General features: G+C 38.3%; 1 protein-coding gene across 3 annotated transcripts in view; it reads left to right on the plus strand.

Annotated features, from left to right (window-relative positions):
• Positions 1–22,767, plus strand: part of LOC121876021 (carbonic anhydrase-related protein 10-like) — a 158,596-nt gene that overhangs the window by 133,633 nt on the left and 2,196 nt on the right. For 2 of the 3 annotated variants that reach the window (XM_042380868.1, XM_042380870.1), the window contains exons 5-11: positions 1,910–2,005; positions 4,807–4,873; positions 5,032–5,183; positions 5,570–5,695; positions 13,189–13,225; positions 13,441–13,523; positions 15,637–19,181. In XM_042380868.1, the coding sequence (XP_042236802.1) occupies positions 1,910–2,005; positions 4,807–4,873; positions 5,032–5,183; positions 5,570–5,695; positions 13,189–13,225; positions 13,441–13,463 (501 nt within the window). In that variant the 3' untranslated portion in view covers positions 13,464–13,523; positions 15,637–19,181. Of the gene's footprint in view, positions 1–1,909; positions 2,006–4,806; positions 4,874–5,031; positions 5,184–5,569; positions 5,696–13,188; positions 13,226–13,440; positions 13,524–15,636; positions 19,182–22,767 lie in introns of those variants that run through there. The other variant, XM_042380869.1, reaches the window with a different exon arrangement.

Consider the following 22,767-nt stretch of genomic DNA (forward strand, 5'->3'; position numbering starts at 1 on the left):
CGACGGTGCTCTGGTGGCGACGTACAGGTGTGCTCTGGGTGGCGACGTACAGGTGCTCTGGGTGGCGACGTACAGGTGCTCTGGGTGGCGACGTACAGGTGTGCTCTGGGTGGCGACGTACAGGTGTGCTCTGGGTGGCGACGTACAGGTGTGCTCTGGGTGGCGACGTACAGGTGTGCTCTGGGTGGCGACGTACAGGTGTGCTCTGGGTGGCGACGTACAGGTGTGCTCTGGGTGGCGACGTACAGGTGTGCTCTTGGGTGGCGACGTACAGGTGTGCTCTGTGCGACGTACAGGTGTGCTCTGGGTGGCGACGTACAGGTGTGCTCTGGTCAACCACTAATAAAACTGTGACGAAATTATGGGTTGTTTTTTTCTCTCTTGTGTACTGAAATTTTTTGGAGGATAATAATTCGACTGTGTGTTTACGTTAGGTTAGGTTACGTTAGGTTACGTTAGGTTAGGTTACGTTCGGTTAGGTTACGTTAGATTATATAAAATATTTTAATAAGAATTTGGTTATGAGAGAGAGAGAGAGAGAGAGAGAGAGAGAGAGAGAGAGAGAGAGAGACAGACAGACAGACAGACAGACACACAAACAGACAGACAGATAGACAGACAGACAGACAGACAGACAGACAGACAGATAGAGAGACAGACAGACAAACAGACAAACAACAGTAAAAACATCGCATATCCAAGTTGGTGGAGAAGTAATGAAGACAGAGCAGAGTGGACCAGACACCATCCCTTATTCACTCAAGTTTGGCGAGAGTTGTACCACGTCTGGCCTCTACCTCCCTTACCTCTCACTAGCTTCTTCCGGCCTCTTTTCACCTCTCACCAGCTTCTTCCGACCTCTCTTTACCTCTCACCGGCTTCTTCCGACCTCTCTTTACCTCTACATACATCACTACAAGTTTTCCTAATATGTTTTTTCTTTTGAATTTTGTCTATGTTTTTCTTTGGTTCTATAATTCTGTCCATATATATTTATTAAAAATTGTGAGGTTAGGTTAGGTTAACGTCTAATATTTACGTTGGTAGTTTCTCTCTTAACCTAACCTAACCTAACCTAACCTAACCTAAAAGTAGAATCTCTAAATCTATTTACCATCGTAATGAAATTTTCTTCGTCTCGTTTATGTACTGAGGAGAGCAACAACCTTCACTCCCTCTCACAGGTAGAATCTAATTAAGGTAGATTCTCACAGGTAGAATCTAATTAAGATAAATGCTCACAGGTAGAATTCAATTAAGGTAAATGACTAGAATGTTGTTATAATATCTTTCTTGGCTTTTCACAAATATTTCATAGATGTTTTAAATGTGTGTACGACTTGAGTGATAATGAGTGACGTTAAGGGTTGCTGTGTGTCCCTGTAGTCACCACATAATTGATAGTTCACTCTGATTGGGCTTTGAAGGTCGTTAAGTTATCCTTCTACTTTTTAACATAGAGTAATATTATCATTTATAGTAACATATTTAAATAACTACATGAATAAGGTGATTTTTTTTAGACATATTTTTGTGGCATACTTACACCTTATTAAAATACAGGTAACATAATCTGGATCTAGTTTGGGGATGTCTAACTTTGACCGAGCCAACTTCCTCCTCCTCTTGTCATCCAGTATTCAAGAGCTGTAAACTTACGCCTCACTCTTGGACACACACACACACACACACACACACACACACACACACACACACACACACACACACACCTCCATTATTGAAGGTGACAGCCACACACCTCTCATATTTAACCTAACCTAACCTAACCTAACCTAACCCTCATCCACAAACTAGATTAATGAGTTAGTTTTGACATCAACGCGTTCCAACAAAATCTCTCTCTCTCTCTTGGATTCGTTCTAACAGTGTGTATCTCCTCTCGTCACAGATCCAGCTCTACCTCTACAACAGCGACCTCTACAACAACTTCACCCACGCCTTAGACAAACCCAACGGCGTCCTTGGCGTGGCGGTGCTACTGAAGGTGGGGCTACTACTACTACCACTACTACTTTTTTCTTTTCTTCTTTTTTATACGTGGCCTCCAGCCTCCCCCAATAGCCACACCTTCGCCACCATTATATTACCTTAATATTAAATATCCTAATACATAAGTAGCTATCCTATCTGTGTTAAATTAGTTGAGCCGCAGATCTATGCGGCATTCAGTGACTGTAGCCTCATAGTCAATATCAGCAGCAGTTATCGGCATTGGGGCAGAAGCTCTCGTTCCCCTAAGGCAGAGCAAAGCCGACCGAAGGAGAGAGAAAGACAGTCGACATCTCATCCAGGCTGTAACATAACTTCTGGGCTGCTGCTTCTGTTCGGAGATCACCTCCGCGAGTCTGGTGTAGAAACATCTTGCACTTGGTCCCATCCCATCCCACCATATGCCCTTATCTTGTCGTTCTCGTTCCTCCTGTGTGCAGCATCGAGAGCTAAGTTACGGTGACTACTACTACTACTACTACCATACTATACCCTTAGCTAGTATGAACATGCATCATACATCATACCCTGGCAGACTAAATCACCAGATACACATCATGTATACATTATAGATATACAGTGAACTCTCTATATAATGGACTATAGGAAGACAAAAATCCGTTATATCGAGGGGTCGTTAGATGTGAAACTTCCATATAACAAATTATGATAGGAAACTCCGTTATATCAAGGATCCAGTATATGTGAAAAAAAAAACATTTAACGTATTACATAGTGAGGGAAATCCGTTATTTGGAGGTTTTACAGTTCACGCCCAGTATAGTTATCCCAGAGTAAGTACATTATCAGCTATATTTATACACTATACACTATACACTATACTCCCCTGTTTCAGTATATTAGTTTAAGTATAATTATAATGATCAAAAAATATCTTATTTCTCACTAGACACTATTATTATCGGATTAATATTGTGGACTGTATGATCGTAGAATAAACTAAGTCGTAGGGATGACTATTATCTTCTAATGTTTGCTTGTTTTTAATGGAAGGAAAACTATAATATTTGGACATTAATTTCACCTAACTAATATCATTGTTAAAATTCGGTCGTAACTGAACAAGTAAGATATCGATCAGAAGATTGGATAAATTTTAGGTAACCATGGATATACTGTAGGTAACCATGGATATACTGTAGGTAACCATGGATATACTGTAGGTAACCATGGATATACTGTAGGTAACCATGGATATACTGTAGGTAACCATGGATATATTGTAGGTAACCATGGATATACTGTAGGTAACCATGGATATACTGTAGGTAACCATGGATATACTGTAGGTAACCATGGATATACTGTAGGTAACCATGGATATACTGTAGGTAACCATGGATATACTGTAGGTAACCATGGATATATTGTAGGTAACCATGGATATACTGTAGGTAACCATGTTTTAACACTAGGCATTACTTCTCCACTTTTAGTATCTTATTTAGGTAACACCAGACGATTTTATTCAGCACAGAAGAGCCCTGTACACAAGTGGCTAAACAGGGAACTACACAGTGCCTCGAAAGTTCAATCCCTGCATATAAACATTTCTTATTTGTCTTTTGATATTTTGAAACTTTTTGAGAGGAAAAACTTAAGAAACAATCATTGTGTTTGTTAGAGAATAATGATATATGATGTGGGTGGTTGTGATGGTAACGTGAGTGTGTTTACCTGGGGGTGGGCACACAACCCTCTCACAACAAAGAGACATTCACGGCACTGACTGTAAACAAAGACAGTTGTGTGAGCTTCTCCTCTGAGTAAACACACTGAGGGAGATGACCAAGATGACATATCTGTTGACTCAGGTGTGGAGCTCCTCTACCTGATTCACAGTAATAACACAAGACGTTTTATCCAGACTGTATCAATTTTGTTGTACTCGTCGTGTACAGGATGACGATAGGCACTGCGGGTCAATTACTCTATAACTCAATTAAATCACGTGATATATCTTGAATTTTTTACAACCCCGTCACTTAACATCGCTACTTGCCACCAGTTAATTCACTTGCTATCACTTAATTCACTTGCCACCACTTAATAAATTCATCCCAACAAAATTATCAACACAGTCTTCCTCCACCAGCACTTAATAAGCGACAATATGAGTTGAGTGTGTCGACCATCATGGAGTGTGTCTCTTGTTTCAGTGGTCAAGTTGTTGGAGTCGAGTCAAATTTCTTACTTAATTTCTCTATTTTTATTATCTTGTGAAACGTTCATCAATATTCAGACCGTAGTGTTAATGATCGCTTGTCTCATAACTCATAAAAATGGCTGAAAAGTTTAAGAATGAATTTTGAGAAAAGTTATGAATATCATTTCTTTTTAGTCAAATGGAAGAGATATTTTTTTTTTTTGAAACAATTGAGTTTTTGTAACACCTCATTAATCGTAGGGTGGTTTTTTTTTAAGTTATTCATTGACCATTTTTATGCACTGAATGTAGCTCTGGTGAAGGGGCGAGTGTGAACAATGTTTAAAATCTCCATCTGAACGACACGACGATTCGAATTTTTACTAATTGAACAACGACGTACTATTGTTAGGTTAGGTTAGGTTGATTTTGTCTGACGTCGCGAAGGAGTTACATTCTATACATTAAAATAAACATCCAGTAAAAATCCTATTAATAACTCGAATAAAAAGATGACGATTTATATATACTATTACTAACCTAACCTAACCTAACCTAACCTAACCTAACCTAACCATCATCACTACAGTATATTGATCCACAAAGTTTATTGATGTATTTCATTCCAGATTGGTTGGCGCCCTAACCCCGTGTTGAAGATCTGGATGGATCACATTCACATGGTACCACATAGAGGTAAGGCTCTCTAGGACCACTAGTTATTATGGTGTGTGTGTGTGTGTGTGTGTGTGTGTGTGTGTGTGTGTGCGTGCGCGTGTGTGTGTGTGTGTGTGTGTGTGTGTGTGTGTGTGTTATAAACAATTCCTTATAACAAACACTGTCTTCACCCTCAGGAACATCAACGTTGATTCCCTTTGTCCCGATACGAGAGTTGTTTACGTCACACCTCTACCTGTCCTACGAAGGTTCCTTGACGGAGCCGCCCTGTGAGGAGACTGTTACCTGGATAATTCTTAATAAACCAGGCTACATCACTGCTGACCAGGTGAGTTATTAAATTGCTCATAATAATGCTAATAGGTGTATTAATTTAGTTATTTAATTGATAATAAATCTTAGTGCTCTTCTTGGTCTCTCTCTCTCTGAATTATCCACCTTTTTACTAATTTTTCACTTCCCATTTTCTGACAAGTCTCCCCACCACCATGACTCACTCCTATACACCAGTCTTCTTCCACGTCCAAATTTCCTCCTTTATCTTTATATCATTTTCTCTCAAGTGTCTGATAACAGTAAGATAAAAACACCTTCCTTATCTTACAAGTCTATATCATTGTGTGTTTTTCATGGCTCATTTGACGTAAAAGTTGTATAATTTTTAAGACTTTGGATGAGAAGTTATTGGTGTTGTCCTTATCGTTTGTGATACAGTTGTGGCAGTTACAGTCATTACGGCGAGGCACCCATGGACAAGCTCTCCCTATCAGTGGTAACTTCAGGCCTCTCCAACCTTTACACAGACGAGCCATCAGGACAAATATCCCCCCGTATACATTGGTAAGTACAGTACCTAATGAATGACTATGTGTTCAAGTATATGTTTGATGGCATTCATGTGTGTGTGTGTGTGTGTGTGTGTGTGTCTCTTTGTATAAGTGTAAAGAATAACACTTGAGTGATGAGAAGCACCCAGCAGGCAGGCAGGCAGTACAGCACGGTGAGGGTGGTAGAGGTGGCGGGGAAGGAAGGCGGATGTAGGAGGCTGTACCAATAAAGTTCAGGTGTCTGGCGAGTGAGTGGTGGTCGTGAGGTAATGGAATCATTGCGATGGCCTCACCACTCCCCACTCGCTGGCTCGGAGAAAATTGCAATAGATATATCAAACCACTTCCATTTATCCTCTAATCCCCAAGCGATACAGATGATGTAAGGAAATATACTTAAATTTTATATTGAATAGAAACTTACATCAGTGGTGTATAGCAACCAAGACGGGAATGAAGGTGGAGGTGATATATAGCCTGTGTAGTGTACCTGCCAGGTGTCTCGGGTCTGTAAGATGAACCTGACATTCCTCCTCCTCCTCCCCTTCACATATCTCCCGGCGGTGGGGATCACTTCAGTAGACTACCTGGTCTGGCTCTCCCATGATCCAGAGATCCTTCCCAAAACTTGTGAAAATAATCTCAATCATTTTTCTTCTCCATAATTAACATAAAAGTAATAAATTTTTGTTCTGAATTATTTTTTTTTTATAACTAATTGCAATTTGTGTGTATATGTATGTATGAATATATTTTTATGTAAATATGTGTGTGTGTGTGTGTGTGTGTGTGTGTGTCTATGTATAATGCAGGTGTAGTGAAGTTCCCCTGGAAAGACCGAAGTACTTCATGCTTCTCATGCAAATGAACTGGTGGTCGGGAGGGGGCGGCCACTAAACTGAAGAGACACACCAGCTCCCTCCCTCCTCCACTCCCCACCCTCCCCACCTCCACCCCACCCTCCACCCCCAGTGAGAATTTTCATCTTGTTCAAAATATCAAAATGTGTTTACTAATGGACACACTGAGGTCATTAAATTGGAATATTCGTAATTACTTATTTTAATGACACTTCAAAACGTCCATTCGTTCAGCAACTCGATTGATTCGCCTCCTATAATTTTTCAATGTTGTTTTTCGGTGTTTTTCAAGTTTCGTGCATATAGTGAAGTAGTTAACGATCATTGATAATCCCAACAAAAGATATTTTAGGCCAAGTAAACCACCACGACTCATATTATTTCTGTCATAATTGTTTTTTTTTTAATTTGACTTAGATAAATTTTGTGAGAGGAATGAGAAGTATTAAAGTGGGTGGAGGGGGGAGGGGAGGGGGAGGGTAGAAGCTGAGTGAGGGATAACAAACTCTGAGGAAAATGAATAACAGTTGAGGAAATGTAAAACAAGGTAGAGAATTAAAGGAATGTTTGTGGAATTACAATAAAGTGATGAGGTAACGAGAGTGGTTTAGATCTGATGCTAATTTATTGTGGAGGTTTAACACGCGGCCATATTGTTTTAAAACTTATTTTCGGTAATTAACTCGTCGACCACAACTCTCTCTCTCTACAGGTTACAGTATTATGTAGGGAGCGTTTTGTCTGGGAGGGTAAGTTTAAACAACACCAAGTCAATATGTGAAAAATGGCTCTTTCTGTTAACTGGTCCTGGCAGCAGCTTTGTGGACAACCGCTGCTTCTATTAACCTACACAGTGTATGTAGGAGAATAATTTCCCTCATGACAAGTTAAGATCGCTCAAGGTTAATACTCACTCCACAAGTTAAGGTCAACCTCCAGCAACATTCAATTCACAAGATCTGTTATCGTCCAATTATATAACTCCACCTCAATAATCCAAAGTCTTATAATAATAACTTACAACACTTATTATGAGTCATATGATCACCTTCAGGAGCAGAGTCTGTGGTTTATGATGAAGTTGTGAATCATTTATGAAGCGCCGTTAGTCATCCTTTGTTACAACACTGACAGGCTAATTGTCTTGTGGTGGTGATGGTGAACCTAACAACAGGGCGGTGAGCGTCCCTGGCCAGTATTGTGTGTTTGGTGTGAGAACATTAACTATAATCTTCACGTCACTTCAAGTTTAGTTTGTTTACATAGACGTACAGTACAGTCTGATGTCGTCTTATTGTTTACTTCCTAACCTAACCTAAACTAACCTAAACTAACCTAACCTAAACTAACCTAACCTAAACTAACCTAACCTAACCTAAACTAAACTAACCTAACCTAAACTAACCTAAACTAAACTAACCTAAACTAATCTAATTCAATTATAATTTTTGTTTTTTTATGAATTAATTTTCACTAAATTCGGCAAAAACTTCAGTTACTCTTTAAGGCTTAATTGACAATGATCCCTTTTTAGCGTAACACACACACACACACACACACACACACACACACACACACACACACACACACACACACACACACAGTTCTATGTCACACAATTGTTTAATCTCGTTGGACTAGCGTATTACTAGCCTTATTACACGCTTAAAGACCTTATAGTAGTTGAGACACGGTAATAACATCAAAACACCAACACAGACGAGTGAACTAGTGTTAGTCTCACCTGCGGGGTTTAACCTGTCATACAAAAAAAATCCACTGTTGGTTAAATAACGGTAATAAAACCCATTATTAAACAGTTATGACCAAATTATACAACAATAAACTGTAGCTGTGGTCTGTGTGGTAAATTTGTATTAGTTGAGTAAATAATGGTAGCTGGGGTATAAAATGTTAATGTGTTTTATTATCTTTGTGACAAGAGTAAATTAATATTTTTTTTTTTCATTGTAAAATTAATATATATCTTTTTACTCATTTACTTATTTGTGGGGGTTTTTATATTTAAATTTCTGTCTGTTTTTCAGTGTTCTTTTTATAATCTTTTCTGTCTGTCTGTCTGTCTGTCTCTGTCTGTCTGTCTGTCTGTCTGTCTCTGTCTGTCTGTATGTCTGTTACTGGGAGATCATCGTCGTGAAAGGTTGTCCATCACTTCAAGGCATTAGTTGTGACACAGGTTAAAACACTTTGGCTATATAAACTAACATCCTTCCTTGTCTTTTGATGTAGCGCCTCACATATTATTCAACCTGTGATTTACCTTCCTCTTGGGGATAATATTCTGCCTTGTCGATATTCTAGTGAGATCCTTCAGTAGTTAACAAAGGGGAGTGTGTTGAGTATAGGCGGGGAGGAGGAGGAGGATCATTATGTACTTTTATCCCAACAAAATTATCAAATAAGTAAGATTCCAGAACCGTCTATTACCTAATCAACGAGTATCATGTGTAGATCGGGGTTCGTTGTCAGTGTTCTTGAGAAATATAGGTGTTAGTTGTCGTATAAGTACAGTATTAATATGAAACACTCAAGGGTACTAGGGTATAATATTGAGTAAGTAATGCTGAGGAGTTTTGACTGAAGAATAGACGGAATAGTGGAGGTCTTAGTCAGTCTCTCTCTCTCTCTCTCTCTCTCTCTCTCTCTCTCTCTCTCTCTCTCTCTCTCTCTCTCTCTTCTTTTCTTTTCTCTCTCATATTATCCATTTCATCTCTCACACATTCTTCCCGTTACTCTCCTCGCCCTCCTCACGCTGGTTGGTCGTCAGGAAGAAACAGCTCACTAAGAATATCATTTATTTATATTGTTCACTCGGCTCTTCTCTCGTCACAGGAGACTCGTGTAGATCCTCCCAACAGCGGTGCGCGTTAATATTAAAAGCTACTTCTGGCATGACAGGTAATCCGTGAAGATGCAATATATATCCGTGTTTACTTAGCCCGGGCGAGAGTTATGTGAGGGCAGATCTGCATTAGCTATTCTACTGTACTGTGGATATATCTAATCTATCTATCTATCTATTTATCTATCGATCTATCTATCTATCTATCTATCTATCTATCTATCTATCTATCTATCTTTAATCCCAGCTGGGTAAACTGCTGTGTGTCTGCTTTATGGGTTCGAATACCGGTGTAATATCTGCAAGTTTGTCGAAGTAATCTGATGGAATGATCGATTTATAATGATATGATGTCAAAGGTCATGATGCAGTGGTATAATGTAAAATATTATCTATATATTATGAATTTCCGTGGGAGTAAAGTGTAAAAAGGTGGTACAGTAGTTAGACACCTGCCAGTCACCTAATTAACTCGTCTCTCTCAGTCCGGTAGTTAATCTTTTCCTGTGTCTTATATCATGCTTTCCAGTGAAGGGTCTAAATGAAACACTTTTTTATCTTGTGGTGTTGTCTCTCCACTGTCACTGTAGTATCCTAACCTCTCCTGTTTTGTAGTTTGAGTTTTGTACCGAGAGACAATTCCTCGAAAGAATCATCCTCTGGGTTTTTTTTTTTTATAATAAGTACGAGGGTTTTAGGAATATTTTGTATTTCTCTTCAATGCGGGAATACAGAAAGAACAAACATTAATCTGGCGACACGGATTTGACGATACTGATTTTTGTGTATGCTGGAGTTTTGGTCAAATACCTAACCTAACCTAACCTAACCAAGCCTAACTTAACCTAACTTAACCAAACTTAACTTAACTTAACCTACACTTAACCTACACTGCTACATGTATTACTGAGTCACAATATTCGTGTTTAGTTCTCCTTGTTTGATGTCACTCTTATAATGTTAGAATTACAGTGTGGTTAAGTTAGGCAAACATCCCACATACATACATACATACATACATACATACATACATACATACATACATACATACATACATACATACATACATACATACATACACACACACATACATACATACATACATACATACATACATACATACATACATACATACATACATACATACATACCAGTAAATAAAGGCATATACTCCATGGGTTAAACACATAAATAACTCAGCTTTAGATTATGTTATGTGAAAGTAATTAAAAGTAAAAATTACATTTTAGAAAATTAAGTTGTAACAATTTATATGTAGCTGACTAATCTCTGTGTGTGTGTGTGTGTGTGTGTGTGTTACGCTAAATAAGGATAATCGCCGATTAAGCTGTATAACACAACTCATGTTTTTACCAAATAGGAATAACTTTCTTTTTTTTTTTGCTACAACATTATGGAAAATAATTCGTATATGGTGACATTTGCCTGTTGCATTTAAGTCGTCGTTTACCATCATAAGGTTAGGTTTAGTTTGGTTGGGTTGGGTTGGGTTAGTTGGGTTAGGTTAGGTTGGGTTGGAGTTGGGTTGGGTTAGTTGCCTTATAACTTTAGCTGGATAAACCCATTAATAACTATTAAAAACATAACTAAAGTGAACTACTAACAAATATATCAACTACGATCCTTAATAACAATACCTTCTCTTTACAATATATACTGACCAATCATTATCATAAATAGAAGAATAAAATTTTAATGAACGATAATGTAAAGACGTTTCGTAAATCTACTGTCGTGGGATAATGCTTCAATGAAATACGCCAGGAAATAATGTTCCCCCAGAGAGCAATACTGGAGCGGACGATAACAAGGAGGCAGGAATAGCGGAGCAGCGGTGTACAGTGTGTGAAGCCTTGACAACTCAATTAGCAAATGCTTGTCGTGGGATGATGTAGGAGACACTCTGATGGGAATTTCCTTGGCTGGACTAGTTCCCAGAATCTATGAGTATCTTGGGGTTTAATTCTCTTTAATATATCAATCTTAATTTACTGTGTGTCTTAGCATCATAGTGAACGAAGAGATGTTTTACTATACGGTGCTGTTATGACACACACACACACACACTTGGGTCTTGCTGCCACACATATATTAGCATTGCCTCTGACCTTCCTGAAGCCACACTGTGCCTCCGATAGTTATGTTTTCAGTGATGTGTTGGGTCAGTCGAGAGAGCACAACACAAGCAAGTACTTCCCAGCCTCTGAGATGTGGTTCCCGGAGACTGATTTACCCCATTTTTTTATTGATTGTGACGATATTAGAATTCTTCCATAATTTTAAATGATAGACTACGAGACCCACATATCAAGGAACAACTGGTAAAGGAGTTGTGGGGAAAGATCGCTTCCATTTTTGAGGACCTCAGTTGGGATTCTGTTTGAAGCAGCACTCTTGTTCTTGATGATTTTTATTGGGAAGACGACCTGGGAGAACTGTGGGGAATGGTCGAGTGGTGGTGGCTCAGGGAGTGCATCCAGAATGGTGGGAACTGTAGAAATTCCTTGGCTTAGAATTTGTTTTTGCTTTTGTTTTTCTTTATAAAACATGGTGCCGTCCGCTGGTTATATTGGGGCACTACTCCGTCTCTGTGGGCCTTAGGTAGATCTGACGGCGTGATAGAAGAGGTCAGTGTCTGTGTCGGTCAATACTTGGAGTTCTTTGTCCTTACTCACCAATCAGGCAGTGATAGTCTACCAGCCACACGCAACATATTCTGTTTACTGTGAGTGAATGAAAAAAATCAGTATCGTGTGTACTTATACCTGTTAAGATAATATAAACTTTAATGATAATTTTAAGTTATATATTTTCTCTCCATATTAATAGTAGTTTGTTTAACACACAGGATGTTGGGCTGAGTAAATGGCGTGCGGTAGGGAAGTTTATTTACCTAAACAGTAAATATTGCAAAAATTACTACAACCGATACAAGTAAATATTATCTCAACATTGATAAAATATTAGAACCATCACTGAAATTCTTCGTAATTATAACATTAATTTATATATTCAAAAAAACATATTACTACTTTTTTAATTTATTTTTAGCAACAAACATGAAACGAAGACTCAGAGCGACTCAACTACGGTACACAAAAGCCTCATCGTCCTGAAGTAAACGAGAAAACTTTACACCACGACAATTATACATCTATGTTGACTCTTAGTGATGGCATGAGTCAGGAGAGTAAATATCGTCTTGTATCTACCATGCTCTGTATACCGTCGATTCGGTCATTATTTTTAGAGAATTTGTTTATCATCGCGGGATACAGGGCGGGATACAGGGCGTGATACAGGGCGTGATACAGGGCGGGATATTGGGGTAACAGGATACAGGTAGCGCCATGACCTACTGTATACCACACAACCACTCTCCATTGATATAAAACAAAACATTTCATAACATCAATATTGTATCATAGAAATATAAATCCATCACCAATTGTTACTGACACAAAAACTGTAAACATAATATCACCTTCTACTGACACTGAAGTTAATCATAGACTCATAACTTAGAAATATATGTTTTATTCTCATCCCTCTTACTGAAATAAAAGTTCATCAACCAAATTTTTATCATTCAGTAATTTGCTTTATCAATACTTTGTTTATTCGTTCTGTGAGGTCACAAATTTCTTCTATAATCAACCTGATGAACGAAGGAAGATAAAAGTATAGAAAGTATTAATTTATTCATTTATTCTATGTAACTTATTTATAAATCTTATACAGTAATTTTCTTCCCTTTTTCAGAGCTGCTCGGCTGTAAATAGAACTAATCTTTATCAAGGTAAGGGACACTTCAACCTTCTGTCATACTTCTTCAATTTCATAGATACTGATATTCAAGATAATTTGCATAAGATGAGATATACGTTAATTCAAGTGGCATAATATGTGTGAATGAGTACATATACTTAACACACACACACACACACCGTAATTTTTAGCTACTTAGAGTCATCCTCTTCTTCCCGTCTTCTTCCCGTCTTCTTCCCGTCACAGCCATGGATTTGACGGGTACGTGACGGGCCAGACCCTTAACTACGCCCAGGTCCCCGCCCCAGCCCCACCCGTCACACCCTAAGGTAAGCCACATCATCAAACCCCATGCGTCACACCCATCTCTTCACACTTCAAAGCATGTTTTTTTATTTATAATTTCTTTGGGCATCTTTCTGTTCTCTCTTCTTCGTCGTCTTCTTAAATCCTCTGCTTTCTTCCTATTCCTCCTCCTCTTTTTATCTTGTACTTCAGTGTTTTCTTTTCTTTTCTTCTATTACCTTTTCCATTTCCCTTTTTTTTTAAATTTTTTCATCAATCTTTTTTTTCAACTTTTTTTTTTACATTTGGATTCATAAATTTTACCAGGAAAAGTTTTTATTAATCGTGTACCTCCGTTAAGTCTACAAACTATTTCACTTTTTTTTCACAACGTTAAGTTTTTTTTTTCGTTTATAGTTGGACGTACAAGTGGTGAGTTAGTATCTAGTAATTGAATCATAATTGTTAATGGCAGTGGCATTTTTGGAGCGAATTGTGTCAGAGGAAGTTTAGGTTAATCATCGCCTTGTTCATTAGGAGAAAACACACACACACACACACACACACACACACACACACACACACACACACACACACACACGAACAACCAAATATAATCTTAAAGACGTAATTAGTTTGGAAAAGATGGCCGTCATGGACATTAGGTTATGTTAGGTTAGGTTAGGTTAGGTTAGGTTAGGTTAGGTTAGGTTAGGTTAGGTAGGACAAGCTTTTATTCAGTAAACAATAAATATCTAACAAACAGACACACTCCACTTGACAACACTCTGTACTGAGGAAGAGAAAGTGAAGCATCGACAACATGTTTACTTCCTTGCTGAGTAGACTGAGAGAGACAGAGAGAGACAGAGAGAGAGAGAGAGGGAGAGACAGAGACAGAGAGAGAGAGAGAGAGAGAGAGAGAGAGAGAGAGAGAGAGAGAGAGAGAGAGAGAGAGAGAGAGAGAGAGAGAGAGAGAGAGACAGAGAGAGACAGAGAGAGAGAGAGAGAGAGAGAGAGAGAGAGAGAGAGAGAGAGAGAGAGAGAGAGAGAGAGAGAGAGAGAGAGAGAGAGAGAGAGACGTACATACCTTGGCTTCATACAACAGCTGCTTCACTTAACTCGTGTGTGTAAACAAACCCTCAGGTATTTTTTCGAGTGTACTTTAGTGTCTCCGCTTATGAAATGCCCTACTTAAGACTTATATAGAGCCTAATTCATTTCCAGAAAGTATAGGCTCTCATATAGGCCTACGGGGATTTGGTTAGTTTAATTCTTTATAAGGCAGTGGTGCATATACAATAGGTTAGGTTTGGTTAGGGTTAGGTTAGGTTAGGTTAGGTTAGGTTAGGTTAGGTTAGGTTAGGTTAGGTTAGGTTAGGTTAGGTTAGGTTAGGTTAGGTTAGGTTTCCACACACTATAAAACATTACTTCACCCTCAGCCTTACACACACCATATAAACTCATAAGAGATGAACTTCCCCGTCGTATCAGAAACTTAAAATTTAAGAAAGTTGTTGGTAAATATTGGGAGTATGTGGCTGTTTTGTGGTTAGGAAGTGGATGTGGAGACAGGTGGTGTGGATGAGCCTCATTATCACGGAGACACACGTGCAATGTTGCCTATTGAAATATAAATCTATTGGCTGAGAGTTCATTTTTTTTCTTGTAACCAATTATTAAAAATCTAAAGAAAGAAAATTAATAATACCTTCAAACTTAACCTCCCGAATACTAAATATATATAATATATTTAATTTCCTTAGTAAAACGCTAGTCAGTCAGGACGATATAGAGAAAAATAAATGCACATTAGGCAAGGCATCCAATTAGAGTTGTTCATGATAGTGTGGGGCAGCATGGAGGTCCCCCAGGTTACCCGTGTGCGTGTTAGTCCACAATAATAATTACATTATTTTTAGCCGAGGCATTTCCTGCGGGTGTGTCAGTGCATGACATCAATAATTTTCCACTGCCACCGACAGCACTGATTTACTGGATTTTTCTTACCAGACGATAACGAGGGAGATGGACCTGGCAGCTACAGTGGACAGTGACTCACCGACAGTGTTCCTCACTCGTCCCGTAGTTGAGTAGTTATACCTTGTGTCAACAGGTGATTGTGGCTAATTGTTATATTTTTGTCTTTAAATACAGCTGGACCAGAAACGTGAGCGTCCCGTCCAGGCGTGCCACATCCCCCCCCTCCGACCTAAGCCCCGTGATGCAGCTCGCCGTGCCCACCAGCCCTGTACCCACCGAGTCATCTCCTTCCCCGCCATACCTTGACTCCTCCAGATACATCTTATGATCTTCCATTAATTTATAAAGTGCACACTCAGTCCCTCGTCTCTATCATCACTCTGTTTTCCCTCACTAATAACTGAAGACACCTCGGGAGTCTTCCGGTGTGAGTATCCTTCCCACCAACACTGCCCTCCGTGGCTCACTCTCATCCATCACTTAACATCGCTAGACATTCTTAGGAGATAAAGTTTTCTCTCTGGATAATTTATTTTGGCATTATTGTTACTGTAGGGACCATCCATACAACTCAAACATGATTTTTGTATTTCGTCGTGCCAACTTTGTTTCCGTTAATTTTCCGAATATAAAATCAAGTGTTAGTGTGTGTGTGTGTGTGTGTGTGTGTGTGTATGTGTGTGCGTGCAGGAGGTAGGTGTGTTGTGAGCCTATACAGTGTTAGTTATATAGTAATAGTCGCGAGTTATCCTCCCATGTTGTTCATACATTGTCTTCATAGAACAATAAACAAAAAACATTCAATTAGACAAAAACTATAATGTTTTCTCAGAGGTTTAATGACCCTATGGAGGATAATTACCACATGTAGTTCAGTCTATGGTATTTATCTGCATAATTAATTAAATATATAAATAAATACTTATTTATTTATGTACTTATACATCTATATGAGACTGGTAAATGTATTTGAAAGTTGTAGACAAACTCCAAAGACCACAACAATAATCTGTATCAACTAAGAATAAAAACCAAACGACCTTATGGTTGACGTCACTGCCAGAAGAACATTAGACCGAGGAGATAATTGTCTGTGTAATAAAAATAAGAAAACACGGAAAAATAACACCAATTACCGGACGGACGGATAAAATAGGAATCAGAGGAGCTGGGTGATAAGGGAAGACTCCATACAGAATTGTTGATAACCTTCCCTTACCGATCTATAGGACTGATACTGACTGATTGATTAGGAAAAATAAAACAACAAATTGGATGAACATTATTCTTATTGTGTTTCAGACAATAATGTTATCTCCAGCGCTAGAGAGCAAATCATACGAGTACACTTACAAATTAATGAAGGTTATACTACACAGTGATATGTTCATTAAATTTATAGTGAAACGTGTAGATAATATTGCTTAGATTAATTATTTTTTGCGTTTGTGGCGATAAATAGTACAATAAGTAATAAATTGCCTTGGTAACCCGGTAATATAAGAAAATTTAAGCAAAAACGACTTAAAGTTACTTCATTATTTAAGTGAATTAAGTTTTATTATTATATACCTTGAGGTAGAACTGTAAACACACCAGAAACACAGATACAACTAAGGACTATAAATATATTACTACATAAATATCTAGTGACCCCAAACCCATTAATATTACATCTCCAACACGTTACTGAGGCGGGAGCAGTGTTCGTGACGCGAGATCGACGACTGCTTCTTGTCATGGCTCAACGACACGATTCACAAACTTACGTCAACTAACATCAACATCTCAAACACTATTTCTTGTGAGGTTCTTCATTACTGTAAGACAAGTTTAGCAGAACTTAATCTTCGTAATTTGGAACGAGACTAAAGAAAAATTGGAAAACTATTAGAAATTATAACTTGTGACTCGAAGTTTTCCTTTGATGGTAAACCTATGAACTTGAGGTTGATGAGTAATGGTATTGTCGAGTGGTCGTCCCTTCACCTAACTTCTGTTGGTGTCTTTAGAAGTCATTTTCAAAAGTTATTAACCAATTGCCTACTTTCTGTTTCCTGCCACAGTTACAGAGACCATTCATATTAGGAGTGCAGCTGTCGAGTAATTACAGCTCTCGCCTCCTCTCCTAAGGGACGCTGGTTCACGAGAATATGACTCTCGCTCAGTACTAAGTCTTCTGTACCTTAAATGAACAAATCCGCCACCAGAGGCCGTTCGTGTGTCTTGTACTAATGTGTATGTAATATTACCAATTTTCTTCTTATCAACTTTAGTAAAGGAATTTTCATGCCATTCGTTCATCAGTAATTTCATGTTTACCAATTTCTCTATATTAGTCTTGTTCTCCCCTACCACTGTGTCGGGGGTAGAGCAGAGGGCTCCGTCTGTCTGTTCGTCCGTAATGCTCGAAGCGTGTAACCTATGTGCTAAATCCTTTACAATATTCTATGAATTGACTTGAAAATTAAAACAAATGGAAAAATACGTGCAGCTTTATCACTTTCATTTATTTTATTTTTTTAATCTGTGTTTTGAACGTTGACATACGAGTATCATCTCAGGGTCAGTCAAACAGGTGTACAGTAAATGATCACAGCCTTCTACCGGCTTGAGTGAAATTAATTGAAACTTGAAATAGGGAATGTTGTCTTTGTCATTTTTTAGTTGTATCATAATACTTTACGGATAAGCATATAGTGTGCTTGAAGTACTCAGTGTTCAGTACTCAGTGTTCAGTACTCAGTGTTCAGTAGTTGTTTACTTCATGTAACACTACGGGGGTCATCTTCTCTCCTGTACACAGTTTACAGTGGTCGTCCGGGGCCTTTTAGTGTACTCTTTTACCTTAGAAACATTCGCTGTAAACTTACATTGGTCATCACTTTAGTTTTTGTAACAATTTTTTTTCGTGCAATTTTTTTAATGTAATTATTTTATCGAACTTAAGATACTATTAACAAATTTAATACCAAATTTCAGACTATTTTAACTATACATTTTACTGTAGTTTTAATGAACATTTACTGTGTGTAACTGCCGGTTTAGTATAAATTTGACCAAGTTATTAATTACCTCTTAGCGTTGTTGAAGATGTTACGAAGTCACACATTAATAAAGAAACAAGTTCACCATAGTGTTTGTTATTCTTCCTTAGCGAGATAATATTCCCATGTATACACCAGTCATAACACAAAGTCTACATCATTATCCTCCCGGGTTTAAATCACTGGTCTTGTCTGTATGTAGTTTATAAGCTGCATTTTACAAGCCATTACAGATTGTTTATATTAAGTGTGCATAAAAAGTTATTAAAATATAAAAATGTACAAAGACTTTATAAAGACCCCGTACATACGAAGCTTCCGTAGCCTCTATACTCCGCTCTTCCTCCCTCCCTCCTTCCCCTCCCCTCTCCTTACCTGTACATATCACCCTTCTTCTTGGTCCAGGTGACCTACCCTGCCTCCCTCTCTTACGACACACTCTGCCAACCCTACCTCACCTTGCCACACAGCTCATTATTCTTACCTTGCTGTGTCTAGGTCTAATCAGATCTACTTTACCTTTCTACTTGTCTCATTCATCTCTCTAAACTCACCTGAGTCAATTGTCTTACCTTTCCTAATTCATTTCACTCTATCCTATACAATATCTTCTTCCCTTAGCTGTTTCTGTACATGTTCAGCAATGATCGGTAATAAATGAATAAATTTTAATGGCTGTCTTTTTATAACCTTTATAATATTTATCTTATTAAACTGTATAGGGTAATGCAGTAGGTTATGTAACGTGATGCACCATAACTCTGTTTTATCTTCCTCGATGTACTCAATCTTCCTCTCTCTTCTAAACCAGAGCAAGACAACACAATACTGGAGACTGAATCAAATATACCTACGATGAGTAGAAAGGGGAAAGTGTTAGCTCTTCAACCTAGAGAACTGATCAAAGACAGAAAGTTCTTACGGTTTATGAATTTTGAAAGATAATAAAATGGGTATAATTTTGTATCTGGCTGTACTACGGGGACAAACAGGTACAGTACATACACTTCACAGTAGCTCCGAGAGATTATATTCGCGTCACTACCAAAGCACTGTTACAATTTCCTCAGCTAAGATGTTGTGCAGATAGTTACGTGACCAGAGTTCATTAGTGAAGGCCTAATGACCCTTAATAGGTAGTGTTCCTCTGCCGGGAGAATCATCCTGGGAGCAACTGCAAGCGATATGTCATAATTGCACTATAATTACTGGAATTTTTGGCACTTGATGATGGTCGAGAATTGTGGCGGCATTTAGAGTCACGTCAATTCAGTCAAGCCTCTGTACCTACCCAAGGGCGGCGTTCCCTTAACTAACTTTTATTAGAGTGACTGTTATTCTTTATACCCTTGGTTTTAATATAACATAAATCGTACATATAGCACAACTGAATAAAATCCTCAAAGCATATTTATTAATTGTTTTCACTTTTCTTACAGTAGGATTATACGTATACTAAAATTAACGGATTATATACATTTCAAGAGATTATATATAATTTCTTTGTAATTATCTCGTTATCCTATAAACATTATATTATGAATTAGGTGTTTATATATTTGTCTTATTTGTCACTTTTCATTTTTAACTTAAGATTATTTCTGGATGTTAAGGATAAAATTGTAATTCCAGAAGCAAGTATAACACAGCCAGTGCAGGTAAGAGGGAAGTACCACAGCCAGTGCAGGTAAGAGGGAAGTACCACAGCCAGTACAGGTAAGAGGGAAGTACCACAGCCAGTGCAGGTAAGAGGGAAGTACCACAGCCAGTACAGGTAAGAGGGAAGTACCACAGCCAGTACAGGTAAGAGGGAAGTACCACAGCTTTGTTCCTCCTCCTCTCCTCCTCCACCCTTCCTCCATATTCTTCTCTTCCTCCACCTCCTGCGCCTCCTCCTCCTCCTCCACTCTTCCTCCCCCTCCATTCTTCCTCCTCCTCTTTCCTCCATTCTTCCTCCAGTCTTCCTCCTTTCCTTCCTCCTCCTCCTCCTTCTCCTCCCTTCCTCCTCTTCCTCCATTCTCCCTCCTTTCCCTCCTCCTTCTCCTCCCTTCCTCCTCTTCCTCCTCTTCCTCCATTCTTCCTCCTTCTCCACCTGCTACTCATTCCCCTAGAGACAACACCCAGACAAGGAAGATCTCATTACATAGAGTCGAGCCTCAGAAGGTAATTATAACGCTTATCTTTCTTGCTTCTACGTAAATTAGATGGAATTACATTATATTACGTTAGATTAGATTACGAAAGATTAGGAGGGTTTAAATGTAATGCTAGATTCTCCTTTTTGTAAGATAATGTTAATGTTATGAGAAATGTGTAATTATCAAAGAATAGTTGGTGGGTTAACGTGTGTGTTGCCTTATATAAGAAGTACAATAGGTGGTATAAATGTTGGGTATAGACACTGTCACACTATACATACTGTCACACTATACATACTGTCACACTATACATACTGTCACACTATACATACTGTCACACTATACATACTGTCACACTATACATACTGTCACACTATACATACTGTCACACTATACATACTGTCACACTATACATACTGTCACACTATACATACTGTCACACTACTGTCACACTATACATACTGTCACACTATACATACTGTCACACTATACATACTGTCACACTATACATACTGTCACACTATACACAGTATGAACACCGGCCAGAAATAATGTACTGTATGTAGACAATCCACCATTTTCATTATATTAACAAATTACACTCAGTACATGGAAATAAATAACACGTAATTTGTCACACCCAATATATCTACGACACACACACACACACACACACACACACACACACACACACAAAACCTTCAAGAATAAACATTATATTTTATTAACTGTGAAAGAGCAGGTGATATATGTTGGGCGATGGTGGTGAGCGAGGCAGCAGATCTTTGTACAGGGCGCGGGGAAGACATGAAGAGCTCTGGAAGGTCATAAACTACCAGTACCTTGACGATGGATAAACTATTACCTGTCCTGGGTCTCGGTTCTGGCCTTCTTCTCTCTCATTTTTCCTGTTTTTATCAGTAAATAATTTGTAATGGTATGAAGTGAATGTTGGAGTATAATGTAGTTAGTTATATTTGTTTATTATATAATTTGGTATATGTTTAAGGGGAAGTTGCTGCGATTTGAAGTACTTAAAATGGAATTAAGTTTACAGGTGACAAGTATCGTCCAGTTTTTATATGATTATTTTTTTTTCGCCATAGGATGAAGGTTATTTTTTTTTTCTGAATTTGACCCAATGGTCTCTAGCCTAAAGTTGCCGCTTCGGAAGGCAGCCGGAATTCACACACATTGCTACCCGGGCTCCTCACCTGAGAGAGCGACCCTATAGGTTTACTATCATATAATAAACTTCCACCAACATGTAGGAACAGCGTATATTACCATACAGTACAGAATAATTATTAAAGTCTAATCTAACGATTAAAAAAAAAGGCTACATAACCAGAATTTCAAAGTTCATATTTTGTTCTAAAATAAATACTGAAGTGGTACCTTTTGTCTGGTTTTAATTCATGTTATAAATCTTTTTATTTTCAATTTCCAGTGGTAACCCTCTTGCAGCCTGTGGTTAAGGAGGCAGTGCTCCCGTAAGTGTAAATTAATTTTTCGTCCCCAAAATATGGAAGGGGCATATCTAGTAATTTTTGGTCCAAAAAATTAAATTTGCTCAAAATCTCAGTATAGGACGTAACACTACTTTAACCTCTACTAACAGACAAACTGTTACTAATGAGGAGTGCACTGTAGTCATCATACTGTATACCAGTTTAAATATACGGTATAGATCAGAAGTGTTGTCAAGAACAGAAAAACATTTAGCCTGATGTACAGTATGTAGCACAAACGAGAGATTTACGAATTATAAAAAAGTCACACGATGTTATGTCAAAGAAATGTGAAAACAGAGAAGATTTCAGTGTCAGATCAGCCTTAAGAATAATGCGGCAGAACACAGGGTGGTGGTGGTGGTGGTGGTGGTGGTAGGGACTGTACAAAGATTGGAGACCCACACAAGATAGCCCACGAGCACGACCACTTGGAAGAGACCGAGAGAGAGAGAGAGAGAGAGAGAGAGAGAGAGAGAGAGAGAGAGAGAGAGAGAAAATGAAACACGAAGATAAAAGAATATCAATCATCTTATCCCATTCTTGTGTGGGAATCTGATTACAAAAAAATGAGGGTTCGCTTTACTTTTTGCTCTGATAGAATGATGT

The sequence above is a fragment of the Homarus americanus genome, unplaced genomic scaffold (genome assembly GCF_018991925.1).
Source record: "Homarus americanus isolate GMGI-L3 unplaced genomic scaffold, GMGI_Hamer_2.0 scaffold40047, whole genome shotgun sequence".
NCBI classification, from domain to species: Eukaryota; Metazoa; Arthropoda; class Malacostraca; order Decapoda; family Nephropidae; genus Homarus; species Homarus americanus.